The 25,965-nt window shown below is 38.7% G+C and overlaps 3 protein-coding genes and 1 pseudogene across 4 annotated transcripts; 2 read left to right on the plus strand and 2 right to left on the minus strand.

Annotated features, from left to right (window-relative positions):
• Positions 1-1,188: 1,188 nt before the first annotated feature.
• Positions 1,189-1,815, minus strand: LOC122644738. The gene has a single exon (XM_043838130.1). It carries the CDS (start codon positions 1,813-1,815, stop codon positions 1,189-1,191), a length of 627 nt encoding a protein of 208 aa, XP_043694065.1.
• Positions 1,816-3,497: 1,682 nt separating this feature from the next.
• Positions 3,498-21,624, plus strand: LOC122645471. 2 transcript variants are annotated; one of them, XM_043838782.1, is made up of 2 exons: positions 3,498-3,509; positions 21,091-21,624. In XM_043838782.1, the coding sequence occupies exon 2, from the start codon at positions 21,121-21,123 to the stop codon at positions 21,415-21,417; it is 297 nt and encodes a 98-aa protein (XP_043694717.1). In that variant the 5' UTR covers positions 3,498-3,509; positions 21,091-21,120; the 3' UTR covers positions 21,418-21,624. The 2 variants fall into 2 exon arrangements, with proteins under 2 accessions (XP_043694717.1, XP_043694716.1); XM_043838781.1 differs by lacking the exon at positions 3,498-3,509 and adding an exon at positions 17,677-17,777.
• Positions 6,985-9,307, plus strand: LOC122645472 (annotated as a pseudogene).
• Positions 21,625-22,387: 763 nt separating the features above from the next.
• Positions 22,388-24,655, minus strand: LOC122645563 (trifunctional UDP-glucose 4,6-dehydratase/UDP-4-keto-6-deoxy-D-glucose 3,5-epimerase/UDP-4-keto-L-rhamnose-reductase RHM1-like). The gene is made up of 2 exons (XM_043838868.1): positions 23,018-24,655; positions 22,388-22,913 (listed from the first exon to the last, which is right to left on the minus strand). Exons 1-2 carry the CDS (start codon positions 24,572-24,574, stop codon positions 22,461-22,463), a joined length of 2,010 nt encoding a protein of 669 aa, XP_043694803.1. The 5' UTR covers positions 24,575-24,655; the 3' UTR covers positions 22,388-22,460.
• Positions 24,656-25,965: the final 1,310 nt, after the last annotated feature.

The following is a 25,965-nucleotide window of genomic DNA, read 5'->3' on the forward strand; positions in this document are numbered from 1 at the left end:
ACACAACTGGACTATTGAAGCACGCCCATAGTTTGAAAAAATTCATGAGTGGTGTTGTTAACAAATTCTAATGCATTGTCTGACCGAATGCACTTGATAGAGGTTTGAAATTGGGTGTGAATTAGGGCAAAAAAATGGGGCAGAATGTGATTGACTTTGGACTTAGAAGCCATTAAAAATAACCATGTGCTTTGAGAAAAATCTTCGACTATAGTGAGAAAATATCGGGCACCGGATAAGGATTTGGTGCGATACGGTCCCCAAATATCCACATGAATTAAATCAAAAATATTGGTACTAGTAATATTACTTGAAGGAAATCACAGTTGTGATTGTTTGGCTAAGGGGCAAACAGTACTAGTGCACTTATTAGAAATTGAAATGCTAGAGTCAATGGCATGTAAACGGGGTGGGGTGTAAGAGCCAGGGTGGCCCAATCGCCAATGCCATGGGTCAAAATGGGTTCCTAGGGAAGCCGTAGAAATAAAAGGCAAAACAGCGGCATCGGTGAGGAGGTAAAGGCCGCCATGCCGCTTACCTGTCGCTATAGTCTTCTTCGACCAAGGGTCCTGAAAGAAACAAGTATCAGAAGTGAATGTAATCAGAAATTGGGACTGAGATGTTAACTTGCTAATAGACAGTAGATGATATTTAAAAGAGGGTACTAGCAAAACATGATCCAAGTGGATAGTAGGTGTTAAAGCAACAGTGTCCGTGTGGGTGACCGGAGCATGAGAACCATCAGGCAAGGCAATGGGTGGACATGTAGTATTTGGCTATAGATTTGAAAATAATAATGGATCAAAAGTAATATGATCCGTAGCGCCTGAATCCAATATCCAAGTGGAATTAGAGGGAAGATTACCTGCCATGGAAATGAAGGGATGATTACCCGATGGGAGCAACACAAGTAATTGTTGGACTTATGCGGCTATTAGAGTGGGAGCAGAGACATGGGAAGGTTCGGCCTGGGCAGTAGCCGCAAGTGGATCAGTGGGGCGAGCACCCTTAGCGGTAGTAGTGCCTTGGCGTTTGGTGCCAGTGCGTTGATTCCACCAATCAGGGTAACCATGTTTTTTGAAACATCGAGATTCGGAATGTCCGTCTTTGCCACAGTGAGAACAATGATATAGTGGCTTAGACGAACCCAATTTGGAGGCATCCAAGGAGGGACGAGCAGCATAGGATTCACTTAATCCCTGTAAAAAAATCCATGAGATAGTCATCATCAAGAACAGCTTGCAAAGTCGACATTGCACCACAAGTACAAGAAGGAATGGCCCAATAGGAGAGAAGTTCATCACGGTAACTCTTGATCTCAGTGTAGTAAGCGGATATGGAATCAGTGCCCTGAACATGGGTAGAGATGGAGCGGCGGATCTCAAATATACGCGGAGCATTTTTTAAAGAAAAACGTTCCCTCAAATCTGTCCAAGCAGAGAAAGCCGAGTTGATCCAGAGTATACTGTGTGCAATGGTAGGAATGGTAGAATGCACAACCCATGATCGGACCATGCTATTGCAACGCACCCAATGAGGGTGATCAGGAGAATCATCGGCAGGTTGGGGTAGGGAACCATCAATGAAAGACATCTTGTTCTTCGCCTCCAGGGCCATGAGCATCGCCCTATGCCAAGTAGGGTAGTTATCCCCATCAAGAAGGGGGGTAACCAAAGAAGAACCAGGCTGATCCGAAGAGTGTAAAAAATAAGCTGAAGAGATGGTGATGGTGGTAGGCGTAGGTGAAGTGGAATCATCCATTGGAAGGGAAGTGGGATCACCCATGGGAGATCGGCAACCTGGCTTTGATACCATGTTAGAACTGTAACAGCAGAAACTGTAGGTGTAATTGCCTTGATTTCATTGAGTAAAGAATGGAGAATATATAATGATATTACAAGAATGATATGTTGCCTAATCTATTGCTAATTACAAGACTATACAATCAATGTGGATATGATATGCTGCCTAATCTAATGCTGTACAATCATTGTTTACATCAATAGATACAAAGAGAGGTGGCATGCGATATGCATGATAATACCCTCCTGGTTGTTTCACATATATCTCCTCCATAAGGTTACTGTTTACGAATGTCGTTTTAACATCTATTTGATGTAACTCAAGATCAAAATGAGCTACAAAAGTCATGACAATTCTAGATGAATCTTTTCTTGAAACTGGTGAAAATGTTTCTCTATAAACAATGTCTTCTTTCTGATTAAACTCTTTCGCCACAAGTCGGGCCTTATATCTCTCAATGTTACCAGTAGAGTTTCTTTTTATTTTATAAACCCTTTTGCATCCTACAGGGATGGCTCCCTTTGGCAACTCAACAAGATCCCAAACTTGATTCTTTGCTATAGAGTTCATTTCATTCTTCATGGCACTGAGCCCTAAAATAGAATCTCTTCATCTCATGGCTTGCGAGAATGATATTAAATTTGCTTCAAATCCATTATAAACCTCACAATTTTGGAGGTAAACATGGAAATCAGAAGAAATTGTCGAGTTTTTTTATTATTCTTGAAGATCTTCTTAATTCGCTTCGTTCAATTTCTATATCCTCATTTTGAACAATTGGAGGTTGAACAACAGATTCAGCAACACCAACATTGTCATGAGGTACTGGTTCATTTGATGATGAATCCCTATAAACAATTATTAAGGAATGATTCCTCCACTTTCTTGTATAGGGGATGGAACTTGAACTGGTTGTTCATCAAATTGAATGTTCCGTAACTCTAAACTCCTACTATTTTTGTCATCCTCCAGAAATTTGACATTCTTAAATTTTACAATGGTAAGTGAGTGATATAGACAAAAGAACTTGTAACCCTTAGACTAATCTGGCTAGCCAATGAAAAATCCACTGATTGTTTAAGATCCAACTTCCTTTCATATGGATTGTATACCCTAACTTCAGCTGGACAACCCTATACATGTGTATGGCTTAAGTTAGGCTTTCATCCAGCCCAAAGTTCATAAGGAGTCTTTGGAACTGCTTTCGATGATATTATATACAATATATACACTATTGTTTTTACAACTTCACTCTACAGGGTCAAAGAAAGGTTAGAGTTACTGATCACATTTTTTACCATGTCCATAAGCATCCGATTCCTTTTTTCAGCAATGCCATTTTGGTATGGAGACCCATGAATGGTATATTGATGTACTATACCTTGCTCCGTAAAGTATTGTGTGAGTGAATCCGATCTCTATCCAAGTTCTGTGTACCTTCCATAATATTCACATCCTTTGTCTGATTTTTCAATCTTTATGACCTTTCCAATTTGTTTCTCTACATCTGCTTTATAGATCTTAAAGACATCGAGTGTCTCATCTTTATGATTCATAAGGTAGAGATACATGTATTTAGTATGGTCATCGATAAATGTAATGACGTATCGTTGACCATTCAGGTAGGGTGTATCAAATGGTCCACAAATATAAGTATATATGATCTCTAGTATTTCAGTATTTCGCCTAGATCCTTTCTTGGACTTGTTGGTCTACTTTCCTTCAATGCAGTGCACACATGTTCAAAAATTAGTAACATCTAAAGTCTCTAGGACTCCATCTTTCACTAGCCTTTTGAGTCTGTTTACAGAGATGTGATTTAATCTCTGGTGCCAAAGGTTGGATGAATTCTCATTCATAAGTGATCTTTTATTGCCAATATTATTTGAGGAACTAAGCAAATTATTTTCAAAGATTGAATCTAGATGTAGTAAATATAAACCATCAACTAAAGTTCCATAACCAACTAAAACATTGTTTCGGTAAATATTAATTATTTTACCATAAAATCAAAAGGTGTTAAACCTAAACAGAAATTAAGTTCTTAGAAAAAAATGGAATGTAAAAATATCTATCTAAATCCAGCATATGGCTAGATTGCAAGATTAATCTATAGACGCCAACTACTTCAACCCAAGACTGCAGCTTGTTTCCAGGATAGATGCTTCTTTCTTTTATACCATCATGGGCTACCCAAAAAGGCCAAAATAGTCCTACAAGTATTGCCCAGTGACAAAAACTTAAGGTCACAGATAATACAATGCTAAAGAGTATGTCCAAAAGCCTAGGTTGGCCTCAAGAATCACTTAAAATGCATATATATATCACAAGATATGAACAAAACAAATTATGCCACCCATAGTAGGACAGATTCTGTCCTTCCAATGATATGTTAGATGTAGGAAGGAGGATAGATTCTGTCCAGTAAGAAAACATGCATAATTAACCAAACCATAACAAAACCAAATTGGTTCATCAAAACCGAACCAGGTCAAAATAGAAAAGGGAGGCTGCGAGGTTGTGTGGAGCCTACACCTAAACATAGGAAAGGCAAAATGACCACCCTGCTGTCGTGAAATGAAAAAATTCCACCCATGTTGGATGCCTCTGTGCGCACTCTCATTGGCTCACATACTAATGTAGGGGCCACGGAGCCTGACAATGCTCCCCCTCCCATTATTTAACATATAATATATAATATACTTACTAGATAGTTTCAACACAAGTCCCAACAATCTATTTTATGATAATTGGTGGTGTCAGTGGAGGATGAAAATATTTAAAAATGAGTATGACATTTTTATATAATATATAATTATTATGAGAAAAACTCATTACCAGGCTACATGGCACCTAGGCTCAAACACAGAGGGGGCAAAATGATGGGCCCACTCCTATGAAATGGAAAAAATCCACATCTTTTGATGCCCCCTGTACATGCTATCATTGATCTCTACTCTGGTGCAGAGGCCACACAACCTGGTAGAGTTCCCCCACCCATTTATTATAGGAAAATTTTCTCTCTTCCCTATGCTAACCCTACATTTACTCAAACTTTCACATTGGATTTCCCCAAAACTCCTACCTCTCTGTCTCCCTTGGTACTTTAAAATACCCAGATTACCCCTCCTTTATTAATAGTAACAAGACCCACATCTTCTTCTTCTTCCATAGAACGCAACTCCCTTCTCCCCGCCATTGCAACCCCCTCACCTATCCCCTTCATCCTAGTCTTGCAATTGTACTCTTTAATTGCCCATCCTTTAATACTTTGATTAGACTCACTGCCCCCACCCCACCTCCTGCTCCTGCACCAAAACTAGTGTTCCTCGATCTCTGGCTTATTTTTATCCATGGTTATATAACATTCTATTTCGTACTCTACGCTTATGTTATTTAATAGTTATTTAATATTTAGTAGTGATTATAGTATGTATGTGAGTTCGTAGGGATGTGTTAGTAGTTATTTGAGTAATGGGAGTAGTGGGGTTAGTTACGTAAGTGGTTATTGTTATGTATGTGAATAGTGAATTGTGTTATTTAAGTGGAGGTAATTAAGAAAGAAAATGACTTTGGAATCCCTATTTTCTCTAGAGATTATCTTGAGTTAGGTAGGCTACCTACCAACAAGCCAGACGTCCGGCAACTTCGTCCGTAAAGCCCCAAACTCATCTTTTTTTCTATTTTCTCTCTTTCTCTCTCTATAATTGATCTTTTTCTTCTTATTATATTTTAATATTATGTGTGCACGTATCATTTGGCATCAGATCTAGGGAATTACCCACATACTATGGAGATTCAGGATATTCTAGCGAGAAATTTGGCTTCACCTGATGAAATCATGAAAACGACGCTAGCATTGTCTGAAAAATTTGACTCCTTGATGCCAATTAAAACCACCATAACAGAGCACCTAGAGCCGCCAACAAAAAAAAAAGATGATGACGAATAAGAAGATGATGATGAAGATAACAAAGAAGAAGCAATGCAAATCAAGTACTGTTTCCTTCAAAGTGATAACATTCCCTGCAATGAGATCAACACACCATGAGATGACCATTCATGATTCATTAATTTGGATTGTTCCTATTATGATATGAGATCCTGGCATCATCAGCTGAAGCAACATGGAGTATTTAAATGCTGTAATAATTTAATGATCTTGAGGATAAGACCAATTTTAGAGGGAAGGATTGTTACATAATCCATGTTTATCTTGTTTAATAGTTAGTTAGTATTTATTATTGTATGTACATGAGCTAGTAGGGATGGGTTAGTAGTTATTTGAGTAATGAGAGTAGTGGGGTCAATTATGTAAGTGGTTATTGTTATGTACGTGAATTTTGAATTGTGTTATTTGAATGGAGATAATTAACAAAGAAAGAGACTTTGGAATCCCTAATTTTCTCTAGAGATTATTTTAAGATAGGTAGGATACTTCCCAACAAGCCAGACGTTCGACGGCTTCCTCCGCAAAGCCCCAAACTCCTCTTTTTTCCTATTTTCTCTCTTTCTCTCTTTATTATTTATCTTTTTCTTCCTATTTTATTTTTGTATTATCTGTGCACATATCATTCATAAGCTGGATAAGCCATAGCCAAAAACCAACCTGCCACACCATAATCATAAAAGTCAGTTATCCAAAACAGCAAAAGAAAAACCCCATGTAATAGAAAACAAACATTTCAGCGAGCAACTTACACCAATCCTTTGGTTAGAAAGGATCCCATCATTATGGATTATTAAAAAATAAAGTCATAGACGAGTTCAACTGCAATTAGCGAAGAAAAATTGAAGAATCAGAGAATAATTATTGAACTAAGTACTTCGTTTTCTAATAATGGCAATTTGACTTCTGAAGAAACTTCTAATCTTTAATTAGAACAAATAACATCGGAATTAAAAGAAAGAACATGAAAAAAACACTTAAGGTATCACAATTGATTCCTTTTAGACAAAGTGTTGATTCCCATAAGACAAAGTAATTACTTAAAAAAGAAAAACAAAAACAAATTTATAGTAGAAAAGGTCAATTTAGTATGACAACATGATCACGATTAGCCAAAACCTGGAGTGTGGTAAGTGGTAAAATTATGGCAAACAATGAGAAGCAAAACCATTGTGTTTTTGGTAAAAACTGGGAGACAAAATCACTAAAAAGAATCACTGAGAACTATATTGATGAGAGAATCACTCAAGGAAACACATCTATTATTAAAATTAAGCAGAAAAATAAAATTATCACCATAAAATCCACTAACCGATTAAGGTGGGGCAGGATAGGGGGACTAGGATGGAGGGAGAGGTGAGGGGATTACAACAGTGGGGGAGAGGAGGAGTAAGACGTGAGTCTCACTTATGTTAATAAAGAAGGGATAATTTGGGCACTTTAAAGTACCAGGGAAGGAGAGATAGGAGTTTACTTTTTGGGAGATTCGGACGTGAAATTTTGAGTAAATGTAGTGTAAGTATAGGAGAGAGATAGGAGTTTACTTCTTAGGAGATTCGGACGTGAAAGTTTGAGTAAATGTAGCGTAAGAAAGGGAGAGGGGAATGAACTAGTAGTTAACAATTGTCATATATGTGCAATGGGAACAGAGTACCATGAATAATCAACAAAGGCTTCAAAATGCAAGTTGGCAGAAGAATCTATAGAAAAGAGAACCATAACAGAGCATCATTGAAGAAGGAATAAATCTTTGGCAAATAGATATAAAAGGAGAAACCATAATAGAGAATCATAGAAAAGAAATGGGTCACCAACAAAAACATACATGTGAGATAAGTCAAAAAGAACTTGCACATCTGCACTCACTCACATGAGTTAGTAGATGTGACCATGAACAAAGGTTTCTAAGTTCTCAACAGCACATACTTTTCACTAATAGAAAACTCAATGTAAATCTGCTCTCCATTACAGACTATACTACTTCACTTTTCATATGTTATGCATAAACAGTTCTAGTTCATAGACCTGAGACTATCAGTAAAATGGAACAATAGATGGCTGAATAGGTTCACATGAAAGTTGAAACATAAACCCAAGTCCCCAACTTAGCTGTAGCACAATGCATCACCACTTAACCAAACCAAATTTTTTCTTAGACCATTAGCTCTTTTTGAGTAATATTCAAAAAGAATATAGTACATTGGAAGGCAAGAGTCATCATCAGTTTACCTTTTCAAAAGCTAATCTAATTTGTAAATCCATGTGAAATAATATATTTCAAATCGACCATAGCAATCTGAGGACTCATGGTCCACAAACACTAGAGACCAGAGTTCAAGAGGAAGGCTTCCTCTAATTCTGGTTTGAGAAAGACCACCAAGGAAAAAAAAAGTTCCTTACAAACCGGTTTTCAGCATTCTGCAGGAAATGTAGAACATACTAACCATAGCCTGTGTTAGCTACAACACCTGAGCATCCAATTAGATTTCACAAAAAATCAGAAATACCAAAGATTTAAACAACTATGGCTTCGTATCCCCAGCCCCAGAAAAAAAATGGCACTCGATATGGATTCTACTTTTTGTGTCTCCACCCCCCATCTCGAGACTGGTGAAATGCCGGGAAAAGCTTTCTTTAACATAGAAGATGGAAGTATACAAAATGAGTCCTATGGGGTTAGATGGTTAAAGAGATGCCAATAATTCTTTAAAAGCCTAAATTCTAGACTCACATGAATGGATTTAAGAAGAAAATTGCAGTAATCAGGCACCGGTGACATAAATGGAGAATGCAACCTCAACTAAACTTGATGAAAGAATCACATAAAGAGAATGCCATAGCTCAATCATGAGTCTTTGGGTGGAGGCAGTTGTTCTGACCATGGAGTTAAGGTTTGCCAAAGAAAAACTGCATTTTTCTTTTTCAAGAATGATAAATACTTAAAAACAGAAAAAGATAAATTACAGAAGGAACCTCCAGAACAAGACAAGAAAGCATTAAAAGGACGCAGAGCAAAGTAAAAAATCATTAAACATCACTCTGTCTAAGGAGGTGCAGAAGCTCCTTAACTGGAGAATTTGTGAAACATCCATTGCACAAGCATGTTGGTGTATGAAAGAATATTACCCACACAAAGTATAATATGAATAGGATACAAAAATGGGTATAGAAAAAAAAGGAATAAAGAATAGAAAATAAAGATGAAGTTTTAGGGTTTTATGATAAGTGAACTAAAAAGAGAAAATTCAAGAAACTACATTAGAAAAGTTTGCATGCAAAACTTAAAAGGGATGGATGAGAAGGAACTAAAAAAAGATCCACAAAAGAAACAAATGCATAAAATGGTTGCTAAAAAAAGAATAACAAGAATGACCAAAAAATGTAGTTTATCTAAATAATCTATTAAATGATAAAGAGTATAATTACAGAGATTGCTTGATTAAGAAAAGATGAGCATAGTATAATGGCAGTCAGGCAGGTATGCCCCCATCGGTAGCAGTTTAAGACATCTCTATTTCAAGGAGGCAATAGGGATTTGACTTCCCCTGGGGGTAGGGTACTACGAAGGAAGTTGATTATAGATTATCAATAAACCTAGAATTGATTATTCTTGAGTCAATGTTTGAGTGGTTAATGGGGACGGACTGTAAATTAATTGGTGATATGTCTATGCTAGTTTAAATCCAGCTCGGCCTAATAATTCATCGATTGTAATTATCTTTTCTCTTAATGTCCCTCTCTTTTCTTTAATTAGAGGATGTGTCCTATATTGTTTTTACTTCTTCTTTCCTATTGTAATTATGTTTTTAGTTTCTATTTACGATGTACAACTTTAGAACCCACATGATTTTTAAAAAGAAAGAAAGCTTTGCTTCCATTTCTACTGTCAAGTATCAATTATGGACTTATCCTATCTCTACTAGGATTCTTCATTAACTAATGATCCAACCATTGGATGGGCTGGATATTCTGATACAATACTCCCCTAAATATTCTAAGTCTTCCACTAGCTTTGGGTTCAGTTATGATATTTTATTGTTGAGTTATTTAAATTCACATATTTTAGTTCTACAATTCTGTTACAAGATTCTTTGTTAGCTAGAGTAGATTAGAATCAGACCATCTGATCTTGCTAAAACTTTGGTATATTTTTCTCCTATATTAGAGTAGTATTTGACCAGAATTTCAATTATATCTAATTCTATGTTATTGAGTTTTCTTTGAATCTGGTTCCTACTTTCCTGCGACTCTGAAACCCTAATGTCCTAGGTGATTAGAACCACATTATTTGGTATCAGAGCCATAGCCAGTAGTGAATCAAAGAACCTTGACGAGGATACACTTAAAAGTTTAATTGATCATTATATGTCAAAAACATTACGAAAACCAACTAATGCAGTTAAGGTCCTAAATTAGCAAAGAGGTAGTACATCAAAATTAATTTTTAAATCATCAAATGAGCTCAATTTTGCACCACCAGAGGCACCGTTCAACAAACCTGAGCCTAAGTTTAAGGTTCAAGTTCAAAAGGTCACAAAGGACTGCGATAGCAACAGAAATACAATGTTTGACAACTCTATAACGGAAGATAAAAAAATAGATGATTCTAATGTGGAGGCCTATGTTGAAGAAAACAAAACAGACAATGCTAAAACAATAGTGGATGATGAGGCAGTGATCAAGAACAATTTTAGTTGAGAATGGGAGTGGATAATGAGAGAATGATTTTTCTTATCAAGAATGACAGAGGCCTTTCTTATTTATAGAGAGATTTGGGGTTATAATTAAGACATATTAGGTAAGGATGAGTCACAATCCTTATCCTAACATACATACAACGAATTTAGACATCCTTAACACTCACGCTCAAGTTGATATGTAGTATCCCCTATCCTCAACTTGAATACAATATGATTAAATGACTTAGCAGTCAAAATCTTTATGAATACATAAGCTAATTGTTTCTCAGAAGTGACAAACAGAATGCAAATTGAGCCTTGTTCGAGCTTCTCCTTGATAAAGTGTTTATCTATACTGATCGTTGCCTTATTATCACAATAGAGTCGCATATGTTCTTTAGATGCTACTCATAGATCACCAAGTAATACTTCGACTCATGTAAGCTCACAGAAACCCTGTGCCATTACTCGGTATTATGCTTCTACATTGGATTTGGATACCATTGGATATTTCTTGCTTCACTAGGTAACCATATTCTATCCAAGGATTGTACAATAACTTAAAGTAGAGCATCAATGATCAATGGATCCGGCTCAATCATCATTGGTAAAGGATTCTGTAGACACTAAATTTTGTCACCCCCCGGCGATGATGACGACAAGACAAGGACAGATATCGGTATCTCTCTCAAGAAGGACTCTTGTCCCTACATCTAAATCAAATCACCCCTAACATGACTTATAAGACCCTTTTACCAATGCTGAAGGAGGTACTGCTCACCTTCCCCAACCACGGCCCATGGGCCCAAACATACCCCAACACCCAAAAAAAACCCATTTTGGCCTAAAAAAAAATGAAAAAAAGAGGAATCTAACTGGCCAAGGCACTGTGATAGTTCCCCACGGCACTGTGGAGGCCCCCCACAACAATCAAGTACAAAATCACGCCACCGGGGGGTTTTCCAAGCTGACGTCGGCCACGGCGTCATGGTGGGCCCCTCTTGCCCATGAAGGGGTCCCCCTCCCTCCAAACCACAGTTTTTCAGGCAGAGAGACCCTCCCAGCTCATTTTTTACCCCTTTTTTCCCCCCAATTCTCTCCCTCTTGAGCATCTGTTGGAGCGAGACTCCAAAGGCATGGGTAGATCCTTTGATTACCCACTTGAGTAAAGAGTAATTCTTATCCCGCAACTTCGTTATCCCGTCAGTGTACGAATAATGAAAAATGCCCTTCACAACCGTTATTCTGTCTGCATACAGATAACAAAAATCCCTTATATAGCCGTTACTCTGCCCGAAGTGAGTAATGAAACCCATCTCATATAGTCCTTACTCTGTCCGACAAGAGAGAGGCAAGCTGATCGTCCATCTCCACCTGAACCGTGGGACATCGCATATTTCATGTTTGGTGCATTTTCATTTATTTCTTGTATTTCTTGATAAGTATCTGTCTCTTTCCTTCTTATTATTTTTGGCGTAATGTAGACAATTAAAGTAATTTGCTTTAGTGTACATAGTAAATGATTTCTTCTTTATCATGATTAGTGCATCATAACCTAACCTTGTATGTTAGTATATGATATATTATTAAGGGAGAATATTCGAAAATAAGCATCTAGCAGAAAGATCGATTTATCCGGGCGAGGTGGGTGCCTAACACCTTCCCACTCTCGCAACCTGACTACTTACCTTGAATCTCTGACCAGACCATATTGAATCACGTAGCCCTTTCCGCTAATCTCAGATGGGGCTACACCTATTGGGTCCTAGGCCCTAATCCTAGGTGGCGACTCTATTTCTTTATGAAGTATGATCCCAATCCCCATGATGATATGTCAGAACGATACGCCGTTATTCATTGAAGTCAATCCTTGTCGCCATAAGGCTGAAGATCCCTCGTCCCGAGGACCACGGTACTTACAGATTCCAATTTTAGATTGTCATTGTTAGAAAATCAAATTCCTTTTCCTAGTGATGATTTAAAATACTTCAAATTTTGGTTACTACCTCAAGATGAGCAATTTGTGACCATGAAGAAACCTACTAACAACCCCTACAATATAGGAAATTATCTGGTGGGGGTATGAGAGAGAGATATATCATTGTTGTTGAGTTGATGGTTGACCTCAATAAGAGAATCTGTAGATTTACATCCGAGCATACCTATCTCATTGAGAAGGTATAGGATAAACTTTGGGAGATGAAGATACCCTTAATGGAACGGGTTACTTCGATTCTTCTGAGAGGTCCTAAATCCTTAGTCTCAAACTCAGTAGCTAACTGTACTTTCAATTTGGAGATTTCTTCATCATCATTCCTTGTTATTACTATATCGTCAACATAGAAGATAAGGACAATAACCTTACTTTCTTTGCATTTGACAAAGTGTGATCAGCGTAACTCTACTTGTAACCAAATTTCTGCATTGCCTTCAAGAACCAGCCAACCCAAGCCCATGTTGACTGCTTAAAACCATAGAGGGTTTTCTTTTACCGGCACAACTTACTAGCTGTAGCTGATGAGGTAAAGCCTAAAGGGATATCCATGTATACCTCTTCTTCAAGATCTTCATTGAGGAAAGCATTTTTCATGTCTAGTTGTTGGAGACTCCACCCAATATTTGCAGCATACAATAGCAATGCTTGAACATAATTCCTTTTTGCAACAAAGAAAAAGGTATCTTGACAGTTGATGCCATAGGTTTGGGTAAAGCCCTTGGAAACCAGTCTTTCTTTGTATCTCTCAATGGTTATATCTGCCTTTTGTTTCACAATGAACACCCATTTATATCCTATTGATTCTTTCCTACTAAGCTCCTAAGTACCATTTTCTTTAAGGCCACCATCTCCTCTACCATTGCACACATCTACTTGGGATCTATGATAGCTTCTTCCCAGCCATACAAGATTGAGACAGAGGACAACGAAGAAACAAACACATGATAGGATGGAGATAATGACTCATAAGAGACCAAGTTAGAAATAGGATGGTGGGTGCAAGTTCTTATTCCTTTTCTAATATCAATAGGAACATCATCAAGTGGAAGAGAAATATCATTACCTAATATTAGTCATGAAAGAGCCGAATCAGGGAGCGTAGATGGACATGATGGGTTGGAGATAAGCTTTTCCTTCCGTTGAGAGTAAGTGATTAAATACTTTTTAACCAACTGCGTAGGTGGGATGTCAGACCTCTCCTCCTCAACGCTATTATTGTCAGAGGTCTTAACAATGTTTGTCCTCTCCTTCTGAATTTGAACAATATCAATAACAAAAGGGCTAGGAGAAATCTCACTAGAAGGAATCTTTGCGTCAATACTCTCCCCCTGGAGAGATAACTGGAAATAAGACTCAGACTCATGAAAGATCATATCCATGGTAACAAGAAGGCAATGGGAAGGAGGGTGATAGCATTTGTACTTCTTCTGAGAAGCAGAGTACCTAAGAAAGATGCACTGGAGATCTCTCAAATCTAACTTCAATCGAGAGGGTGAGGAACTATGAGCAAAACAAACACAACCGAATACCCTGAGAGGAAGATAAGAAGCAAGGGAAGAGTTCGGAAGAAGACCTACAGGGGTTTTAAAGTCAGGGACATTGGAAGGGACCTAGTTAATGAGGAATGTTGTAGCAAGACAATACCTCCCCAATATAATTTATGAACATTGGTGGTAAACATCAAGGAGTAGGCGACCTCAAGAAGATGGCGGTACTTCCTCTCTAGAATACCATTATGTTCCAGGGTACGAACACAAGAGATGAGACATGATATCGTGTTCGTCGAGATATTGATGAAATTGCCATCAATATATTCAGTTCCATTATGTACGTAAAATTTGAACATGGGCATTAACGTGAGTCTGGATCATGGTATGAAAAGACTGGAAATAAGAAAAGGCTTCGGATTTTGCCCTAAAGAGATAGATCAAAATCAGAGGAATATACTTATCAATAGAAGTGATAAACCATTTGAACCCACCCCGACCTACATTTTGAAAAGCACTCCACAAATCATACTGAATAATAGAAAATGGAACATTACTTTTATCATCACTGGGAGACTAAAGAGACCGTGTGTGATTTTCCAGTTAACAGATATCACAAGCAAACTTGTCCTGAATACAACACTTTATTAAAGAAGGAAATAAATGATGTAAAACACGAAAAGAGGGATGATGGTGGTGCCATTGATGCAACTAAGTAAGAGAACTATTGGAGATTAATAAATCAACCCCAAAGCCATTTGGATCTAGGTCCTCAAATCAAAATATTTTCCAAATGGTCAGTTCCTTGAGGCCACTCATCCCAAACATTGCTCATGGAGATGGAGGAGCATTCTAAAAGGAAGACATTATTGCTCAAAGGATTACGACACAGAATCGACAATAGCCTCTCCACCAATATCTTCCATGATCCTTGGGTGATAACATTACCCCAAGGCTGCATCTCCAGCTCACCTCCACAAATGGTAGTCAACATTGTAAACTAATTGATTGATTGGAGGTTCAGGCAGTGGAAGACAAATCTCCTATGAGAACTCTTTAGTTCTACAAAAGTACAAGAAATTCTGAGACTTCCAATTTTATCTCCAGGACGGGAGGACACTTGGATCTAGTCACTTTTAACCAATGGAGTTTTCTCGATTAGAATTACATACTACACAAATCTCTACTTCCAACTTGCCTGGCGACCCACTGAGCATTCCAAATCTTACGCCCCCCTCTCCTCTCTCGAGCTGCAAATCTAGGCTCCCCAACCATTTCTGCATTCTCACAGATGGAGCTTGGAGCCATTCGACAAATCTGGGAGGCAGAGAGTTTATTATTTGGGATCCCTCAGGAAATTTTTTAGTAGCAAAATGCAAGAGTACTGTCTGCCTTAAGAGTTGGAACAGAGACTGGAGGGGGTGTAGTAGTGATTTTCGGGTTCAAATAATACAGCCTCTCATGTATTGTACCCTACCATATCCAATCGTTGGTTATATCACTAGATCCTGAAAACACAATGAGTGGAATAGAAATGAACACAACAGTTGAGATCAACAATGAGACGATAAATGTAAAGAAAATTAGCACAGATGTTAGGAACATGGAGAACAACTGACAACGACATAGTAGGAGAGCAAGAAACATAACATTTACCACAAATGGGGGATAGGGACCCATTAACAACTTGGACCTTGTACCTACTTGAACAAGGGAAATAATTATGAAACAAATCTAAGGAGCCAGTCATATGATCGGAGGCCGCAGAATCAAGGAGCCAAGACTGATCAGTACTAGAATAAACATGGAAGATACCTAATTGGGTTAGATGAGAAGCAGGGGTAGTAGAGGATGTTGTACAGAGCTATGTCATCATGTGCTAGAGAGCAACTATCTCTTTTGAAGAGAACAAAGTTGTAGTGGCAAAGGATGAACTATCAGTAGTCTCAAACATATGATCCTAAGAGCGGGAAGTCTCTAGTTTTCCAACCCGCCCTCCTTTAGGGTGACCATGAAACTTCCAACATGTCTCACTACTAATAGTTCGAGATCTCGGCGAGTTTCTCGGTTTTTTGAGAAACCGAGACGAGTTGGCATACGAGTTGCAAAAGTGCAACAACTCGACTGAGATCTCGAGAATCTCGACCCAAACTCCTTTATATGAGTGCCGGATCTCGAGATCTTGGTGGAAAATCTTGGTATACAGACACCTATCTATGCAAACCTTGGTATACGGACACTTATTTAGGCCAGAAACTACGACTGACACTTATTTATGCCTAATATCATTTAAGTAGGTGTTTTCGTATTTCATTTACTTAAGATATTATTCATAAATAAGCAAATAACCCCTATTTGAATCCAATAAAAATTGTTAAAAAATCAAATTCCAAAAGGAAAACAAAGTCAACCCCCCCAGTTTAAGAACAAAAACTAAATTTTCGGCGGTAGGTGCAATTTTCAACTTTCTAATGCTAGGGTTTTTCTCAAATCTAAAAATTCCATAAATCTTAATAAGGTAAAACATTGTTAAAAACCAAAAGTGCTGTAAAATATTCATTTGTTTTGATGTCCAAGAAAATATTTTCATTTAGAGCGATTTTGACAGCATTCATGCACACCAAATTAAGTTTGACCGGTACATAACTCCTACTTGGACTTTGTTTTTGCAAAATATGATAGTGTCATTGTGTTTAAATGGCTTAAAATTGGCTGAATACCAAGTTTCAGACCCAAATTAGATCTAAAATCCATCGAGTTGAGGCTTCGAGTCGAAAAAAAAAAAAAATACACCAACTCGGCGAGATCTCGACTCGACTCGATTTTTTAAGGGACCGAGTTGGGACCGAGTTCCGAGTTTTAGTACCTTGCTCTCTAGTAGTCTAGTGCGGCAAGGATGCCCACATAGTCTCAAGCAGATGAGCCTGAGAGCAAGAAGTCCCTTGTTTCCCACCACACCCTCTTTTAGGGCGACCATGAAGCTTCCAATAGGTCTCTCTGGTGTGGCGAGGACTACCATAATAATCACACTTAACTAGTTCTTTTGTAGGGCTATATATATATGGGCAAGAATTCTTTATGGGGAGCGTGCGCACAACATCAATAGGGTGGTCATTATTGCTTTTCATGGGTGGCGGGGCTGTCATTTTGCCCCTCTGTATCTAGGTGCAAGGCACACACTCCCCCACAGAGACCTTTCTCGTGTATAAATATTATATATATTTAAATAATAGTTTTCCAATTTTTATCTAAAATATAACATAAAAATAATAAAAAAATAGGACCAAGCCTAGCCCGCCTTGAGCTCGACAGGGTCAAGCCTAGGCCAAGATAGCTAAGCCATGGGAACCTGGGCTGAGTCTGGGTTTATCAGAAACCTAGCCCATCCCGGTCTGATTGCACCCCTAGTATAGTTAGTGAAAACCAGCCGATTAACCGCATTTTTTAATGGTTCTCCTGTCCGAACACACTATTTTTTTTTTTTTGGTAAATGTCCGAACACACTATCCGAGTAAGGTTAAGTAGTCATTTCCACCCCTTTTGAGAGGAACCGGACAATCGTACCGGGCATCAACCCTAAGAGGAAAAAAATTCTTTGTAGGGTTCGTTAGGTCAAAGATTAGTCAAATATGATCGGTTTCGTGAGTCTATATCCCGTATTCCCGTGTCAATTTTATTCCACAGACACAGTCTCTCTCCTCTCCCACGCGTTTTTGTATGAGAATAGTTTATTTCCGGATCTCCATATATCAAACCGTGACATACGGAGACGTTCGATAATATAAGCTTGTGTTTTCGGTTGTTGTTGCCGCAACGACCCCTGTTCTCAGCTTCTTTATCCTTGTCATCTTCTTCTTCAACTTGTAAGTTTTCTCTTCTCTTCTCTTCTCTCCTTTTCCTTTTTCTTTGATTCAGGATCTGCTTTGTATTTGAGCTGTTATTTGAATCCTTAAATTTTTAGTTTCAATTCATGGGTTATTGTTTTCTTCTTTCAGTTTCTGCTGAAAATTGAAATTTTGATATTTAAGTGGTTGATGTCATTAGATGTTACTGACTTGTTCAAATTATCTTAATGTCGTGGCCTTTGTATGATTTTTACCTATTTTTATTTCATTTTCTACTGATTTGATAGATGGGTTTCCATTGGATTTATTTGGAATTGAATAGGGTATGTTCTGAGATCGATTGATCCTTTTTGAGGTGCTTTTCCAAATCAATTGGGTGTAAATATTTGACATCCCATCCTGAACTTGGGTAGGAATTAGAGTTTTGTTCACTTTTGGTATTTGGAGGATTTCAATGGAGCCGTTTTTATGGATCTGAAAGAGTTCTCTTTTACTAGTTATTCATATAATCTTCCCAGAACTTCTATTGCAAATGGACGAAATTGTGTAACTAGAGAGTTTTATTCTCATAATCATCCAAAAACATGTCCAAAGGGCCATATTTTATGCTTTATTTGACAGTGGTTGGGAAATATGAAAAATTCTATTCCAAATTAATAGTTGAACTATAATTAGATGACCTTGGAAAGATGGGGGGATAAAAAAAAAAGAACATAATGTGCAAATTAGCATGAGAGAGATTGTCCTGGATGAAGCTAGAAGAAAATAAAAAGCTCGAGCTTAGTCAATCAATGGTTAGGTTGCTAAACAGATTACACTATTTGCCTGTCATCTTCACAAAAACATGTTGAACTGGCAATAACATGGAATGGTGTGAACTGCTCTACAGATGTTCTGAATTAGTGCATCATGTTGAAAATTGAATGCTTGCAAGATCTTGGGTTTAAGGTTTTCTAGATCATTGTCAACACAAGTTAGTGACTTCCTTCCCCTTTTCAAAATGTCAAATTGTTTAGAAGTGACCCGTTTTGACAGGGTACTTGGTCTTTTTTCCATTGATGTTGAGTGGTATATGAGTGTATTAGATGGTATTTCCACTTCATTCAAAATAGATGGAATCGTCACTTTGTCAAGCTGATAAGGATCACTTTGTTGGGGATGGATGTGCAACCATGAGGAAGAAACCAGCAAACACAATCACACACAACACGAGGAATTTTACGTGGTTCGTCACGAATGCCGAGATCTACCCGAGAGAATCAAGGAATTTTTCACTGACTAGAAAAAAGCTTTACACCACTCTCCACCTCACAATGTGATCTCTATTGCTTATGGTTAGGGTTTTCAACACAGAGACAATATATAGGTAACCCTAAGAACCCTAATCTCTACTCAATTACAATTTTAACCCTGTACATGCAATGGATACAAAATCCGACCCAAACATATACAACCCCAATAATAATTATGTGGATCACTGCAGAATATAAGGCATAAAACCTGACAATCTCCACCTTGGCTTGGATTTTGCAAGCCACCTTGACGAAATCCATTGTTGATATCAATTTTCCAAACCCTGTCATTGTCTCTGCCTATTTGCCGCACTCAAACCTACATGGCCTACACCCTCGCCGGGGTGTACCACACAGGTCACTGCTGCCAAGGTTTACTAATCGATAGGCATCGTATCTCAGGTACCGATCAATACCTAACAAAAGTATCGTCTGTATGGGTAAGCACACTCTCTCTACAAGTTGTGGACATTAACAAATTTCCCATTAAGTTTCGTTCAGGTCTAGGAAATTTAATTTACAGACAGAAGAGCAGATCCTAGGAATTTGCTGGAATTCGTATCATACAAAATTATAGAGGATTTGCTTGCAACAGGATGATAGTTGGAGGACAGGGGGTAATAAAGCTGGAAATTCATCTGCCACCAGACTGAAAGTCTTTTGCTTTCTTCTTCCCATCCTCTCTGTCTACACATAATTAATTATGCAAGAGAAGATTGTTTCCCTAGCTAGACTTATGATTTTCCTTGAGGGAGTAGATGGAATTCCACTCTGATGCTTTTAAAGGAAATCCATGGAAATTTTAAAGTTGTGTTTTATAGGTATTGCTTATCAATTCCAATTCTACGGTGGGACATCCACTGGATTGCTGTCATTGACTGCACTATTTGGTGCTGGAAGTCAATGTAGAGATCTTCCACACTGGTCTAAGTTTAGGATGTTATTTGTTTGTACCTTTTCTCATATGAAATGGCTAGGAAATCCTGGTTTCTTGGTCTGCAGTTCTCAATGTTTGTATTTGTATGGAGTTTTTCGTGCTCAAGTTCCAAGGATTTGGGGTCTACCATGCGGTTCTGACCCCTCTAATTCATGATGCATCAGGTGGGTCATGTAAAAATGGGTCTCTTCAGACTGATTTTGTGGATCTCTTCAAGGGGGTTGAGCCCATTTGTCCTATTTAAGGAAGCATCAATGCTCATTATCTATGTTGCCTAGGAATACTGCCTGCAACCTATTTTTGTTAGCTTGACAGGTGATAAAATATGTTTAGGGCTGTTGAGTCTGTGTGAGACTAGGTTAGTGGTAGTCAAAATATTTCCTCATGAGAAATTGCTTAATTAAGTATAAAGAAGTAAAATTAGTGAGTGATAATATGAAATACTGTATGTTGCAATTTTAGTTTAATGTGCACAGTGTCCTCATTTTCTGTAGTAATACACCACTTCAGTTTCAGCTTGGATATTGGAATCTTTGTAGTGATTTTATCCAATTATTTACGCCACTGCATGAGTCTCAAATCCTCTGTGTTACTGTCTGCTTGGAAAGTTGGAAGAGCATGTAGCTTAACTTCTTCATTTTAAGCTTCCTTCTGGCTTCTTGTTCTATTTAATTCTGGGTAGTAGTCTTCTTCTCCCAAACTGTCCTTAGATACATCATACATCCTTTATATGTAGTTGTGTCCAACAAAGTCTATGATTCTGGTGCTTTTGTAGAATTAAGTGGCTGCCTGAGAATATCATTCTCTACTCTGTCAAATATTGATTTGTGTGCCCCTATTAATATGTACTTATTCTAGAGTAATTGTCTCTAGCTCTGATTTTTTTAAATATATATTTGAGGCATAGAGAGGCAAATTTCTATTTTTGGTTGATGTATGAAAAACAAATGTAATCAGTGTATGCTTCAAACTGACCATTCATGTGAATACGACCGACACATCTGTTAAATCTGTTGACTAAATTTTGGTGAAAGGTTCATTGACCTTGGGAGTTGACTCAATTAAGACCTAGTGCACTGAAATTCTGTGTCAATGGTTGCAGGTGTGGCTGAGGCAGGGGTTGTAATAAATCATGGTTCTTGACAACTCATCTTCTCCACATCGGAGGTCCCAAAACCTACTGTCTTCTTCATCATTTAGGAAACAGTACCGTGATGAGTTTGGAAGCTTGTCAACCCTTGTTCGACGGCACTGTTTTCTTCTGACAATGCTTACTTTTCTCGCTTTCCTGTGCTCTATTTATCTCTACTTTGCTATCACTCTGGTAGCCACCGAATCTTGTTCAGGGTTGACAGGAGCTCAAAAGGCATCATGTCAATTGAAGGAGGCAAAAGCTTTTGTATCCAAAGGAAAATTGAAATTTTTCTGAGACAAGTTTTGAACTTCTTTAGTTTTTCTCTCATTGTTTAATTATCATTGGTGCTTGTTAGGGGATCATTTTGGATTTGCAGCTAGAAATGAATGCCCCTTGGGCTTCAATCATTCTTACACAAGTGTACTGGAAATTTTGTGTTATTCTGTTCTTACTGCCTTCTGAACATTGGACTGATAATATTAATGATTTTCTTGGTTGTTACGAACTTGTAGTTTTGATAGAACTCATCTCTCAACTTGATGATCTCACTTCTGATACCAACAGTAACTATAGACAGATAGCAGAGGGTCCACTTACTGGATCGATGTATTGAAGAATCGGGCTCGGATTGGCCGATCCTGATTCCAGAGGATCCAGAGTGGTGGATTTATAAGCTGGTTAGGGCAGAATTTGGCCAATACATCAATTCCTAGAGTTTTGCATCCTCAAGCAGAAGACAAGTCTCACCATTGCCTGTTCGCCTGTCTGATTCTCATCATGTTTGATGCATTTGATGTTCAAACAGAAGAACAAGTAAAGAGAGCATTAGACGTCATGGTGTGCCATTAATAGGGTTTCAAACTCAGGAAGGAATAGGCATGTATTGTGATAAGGTAGTTTAAGAGAGAAGTCATCTTCATTATAAGGGTACTCAGTAGGCATGAAATGTGAGAAACCTGAGGTTGCAGTATTGTTTGGGCTGGCACTGCCATGCTTGGATCGATCTCTGCTTCTATGGTTTCTAGAGAGATATATCTTGATGCATGCCAGTTCTCAAGAGGGGGGTGGGGGGATGGGGTGGGGAGGAGAACAAATAAGGGGAAGGTCCCAAGATTGAGCAAGGTTCTTATTTCTGAATTTGATCTCTTCGTATATTACACGAACAATTCTGTGGGAACAGAGAGCTCCCCAAGTTTTATTTCTAAGCCAACAATAAACAAGTCCATAAAAGGAGCAAGAAGAAAGAGTTTCAAGAGAGGAATAGAAAAAAATAGAAAGCTGTGACCAATGGATCACCCTTGCAGCTACTTGATCAAGAACATTACACCCATTTTTTTCTAAACTAAGTTTCCCTTCTTCCTTGGAATGAAAACATACTTCAAGATTGACTCTTTAATTGGCAACATCTCCGGAAACTCTTTCTTAAGCTTAGAGGCATCAAGTTCGTTGTTACTTCGTGGGGCAACAATCACCTTTGCCTGCTCCTCGAGCGTGAAATTTGTCCATTTAAAGTTAAGATCTACATAATCCCTGTACATCTCGAGGATTTCGTTGTGGCTAACTACCCCAGGATTTGTAAAATTCCATATTCCGGTCAGATTTCTCTTTGCCATCTCAATTGAGATTGGAAGGAGTTCATCCAAGACAGTCATGCTGTTCGGAATGTTTACGACTTTGTCGTAACGGGTGATCTTGGTGATGAAGTTTCTTGGATTGCTGAGGTCAGAGGAGATTGGCATTCTAACCCTTAGGGTACATACATTATCATAATTGCTCAATAGATCTTCAACCTGTGTTTGATTCACAAATTGTCAGCACTGATTAATGAGCTCAAGTGAATTAAACTACTAGAAAACAGAACAAATAGTACACAATAATTAGAAGGGAAGCTCACCATGGCTTTGGTTTTTGAATAGAAAGATCCAATGAAATTGGGTTTGTCATCTTCCTTGAATCCAATCCCACTTCCCTCTGGATGCTTCTTGTCATACTCAAATATGCAGCCAGTGGCAAAAATTACAAGCAGAAGGCCATGAGACTTGCAGACATCAGCAAGAGTTAAGGTCCCAACCACATTGGTTTTGATCGTCTCGGTCCGATGTGATTCACACCAGTCTACATTAGGTCTACCAGTAACACCAGCAGCATTCAAGACATGAGTAGGCCTAATTGTCTTCAGATCACTCTCAATCTGGTCCCTGTTCTCCAATCTTCCATTTCCATATGCAAACTCAATTCCTTGCTCTCTGCAGATCTCACCCAACAACCCACCAATCCAGCCAGTTTTTCCATAGATCAAGAACTTGAGTTTCTTTTTAGTAACAGTTGAGTTCATGGGTGAGATTTTTTCATAATTAGTACCAGAAACCTTTACCTGATCTGCACTGATGTCCTGCTTTCTCTCAGCACCAGACAAGGCAAGCATTCTGGGATGTGGAACGAGGGCGCCGGAGACATCCCCCCACCAATCGGAGTATGCAATGTACCATTCTTTGGTTTTCCTGAGGCCTTCTTCCCATGATGTCTTCTCTGACCAACCAAGAACACTAAGCTTCTTTGTGTCAAGGAAGTAACGCTGGTCGTTGAAAGGGCGGTTTTCAACGAAGGTGATGGCTTTGTTGGAGTCCAAATTGAAGAGATCACAGATGTTCTGTGCTACATCTATGACTCTTGTCTCCCTTGTAGTTCCAATGTTATAGACATTGCCCACTTGGCCGTTATGGAGGACAACATCAAACGCCTCTGCAACATCTTCACAGTAGAGGTAACTGCGTACATTTGAGCCATCTCCATGTATTGGTAGCTTCTGGCCTCGCATGGCCAAGAGCAGCAATTTAGGAATAAGCTTCTCAGGAAATTGGTTCGGGCCATAAACATTGTTACCACGCGTGGTGACAACAGGAAGGCCATATGACCTTGCATAGGCCATGACAAGCATCTCAGCACCAGCTTTAGTAGCAGAGTATGGGTTTGTTGGGAGGAGCTGAGATGCTTCAAGGTTGCCAGCAATAGCATCAGCTTCTGTCTCACCATAAACCTCGTCTGTACTGACATGGATGAATCTTTTCACCTTTGGCCTTGCAGCCTTGCAAGCTTCTAATAGAACATGAGTTCCATAGATATTGTTTTTGGTGAACTCAAAAGAGTTGCCGAAGGAGTTGTCGACATGGGTTTGTGCAGCAAAGTGCATAATGGTGTCAATCCCCTCAGCAATGAGGAGATAGTTTACGAGATCGGGACTGGTAATGTCTCCCTTCACAAACTTAAAGTTGGGTGAGGAACGAGCTGGTAAGAGGTTGCGTATGCTTGAGCAGTAATCGAGCTTGTCAAGAACCACAATCTTGTAGTCAGGATGGTTCTTGACCAGACGATTTGTTACATGGGAAGCAATGAAGCCAGCACCACCAGTGATGAGAATGGCATGAGGCTTGTATCCTCCTCTATTATCCATGGTGGTGACAACTGATGACAAGAGACTGGTGTGGACTGTGGTGGTTTTGGTTTTGAGAAGATGAGTTGTGAGTTGAGAGAGGGGGAAGATTGCTCTTATAGATTTTCATTAAAGTTTCATAGAGAGGAAGAAGGTAGAGTGTGTGGCCTTGATTGGAGATCCACTGCTGGGGTTGGTTTGAGAAAAAAAAGTAGGTTCAAGCTTCTAGAGTGAAGAAATTATTCCCTGTTTTTGTTGCAGTTGCATGGTATTTTAAAGGCAGCACAAACTTGTGATAAGGGGGAAATTAATCAATACAGATCCTCCACGGCGTGCTGCCCGTAGCGGCCTGTGCGGTCCATACAGAGTGTCGGGCGCAATGTCTGCCTTACCCCTGCTCGGGCAAGGCGCTCGGGCAGGGGTAAGACGGACATTGGGTGCAGCGCTCTGTTTGAGCCACATAGACCGCTACGGGCAACACGCCATAGAAGATCACGATCCGAAATTAATGGCCTTACTCTAAACTTTCTACAAAAGGTAAGAGATGGTTTTTTTTTTTTAATTTTAAATTATGAATTGGTATTTAAGTGTTGGCTCTTCCAAAACCAGTATTTCTTAGTTAGGTTTGGTACATTGGCTGGTGCTGTGTAATGCTAAAGGACCTGTCGTTTGTGTCCCCATCTGCCTTAAAGGGTCACTTGATAGAGGGGCGAAATCCTACTGTATATATGTTGGACATGGAGGAGAAACTATATAAGCAGATCAATGTTGAAGGCCCCACCAGTTGTGATCTTTTGGATCTTCTGGATTTTGTCTAAAAAGAGAATAAAAATGGGCATACTCAGTGCACGAGGCTCCTGCCATTGCGGGGTTTGAGGAGGGTCATATTGTACACAGCCTTACTCTGCTTTCATAGAGAGGCTGTTTTCAGACTCAAACCTCTGACTACTTGGTCACAATAGAGCAACCCTACCATTGCACCAAGGCTTGCCCTCTCGGCTAAAAGAGAATAGTGAGGACAAATTCCTTCTTTTCCAAATCTAACATATATACACTCTTGGAAAAAGTTGGGTATTATTTCTCTCTAATATCTTTCATATTCCAATCATATAGGTTTATAGCCAATGTGATGATATTATTCCCCGCACTTGCACCCAAAAAAAATATTATTCTTCGAACCTCCGTTAGTGTGACATAAAGATTCTTCCCCACACAATGGTACCCATATCTGTCTCGGTTAATACCATTACTAATATTGATATAGATTGGTTGTATCAGGCCAAATCAAACTTTTTTTTTATATAGAAATCAAACTATTTTGACACCAATACAGATTGGTTGTATTGGGCCAAATTGGACTGTTGTGCCCCTCAATATGCCGATTTTTATGGTTTTTTACCATTTTACCCCCT

Source organism: Telopea speciosissima, chromosome 11, assembly GCF_018873765.1.
Source record: "Telopea speciosissima isolate NSW1024214 ecotype Mountain lineage chromosome 11, Tspe_v1, whole genome shotgun sequence".
In the NCBI taxonomy this organism is placed as follows: Eukaryota; Viridiplantae; Streptophyta; class Magnoliopsida; order Proteales; family Proteaceae; genus Telopea; species Telopea speciosissima.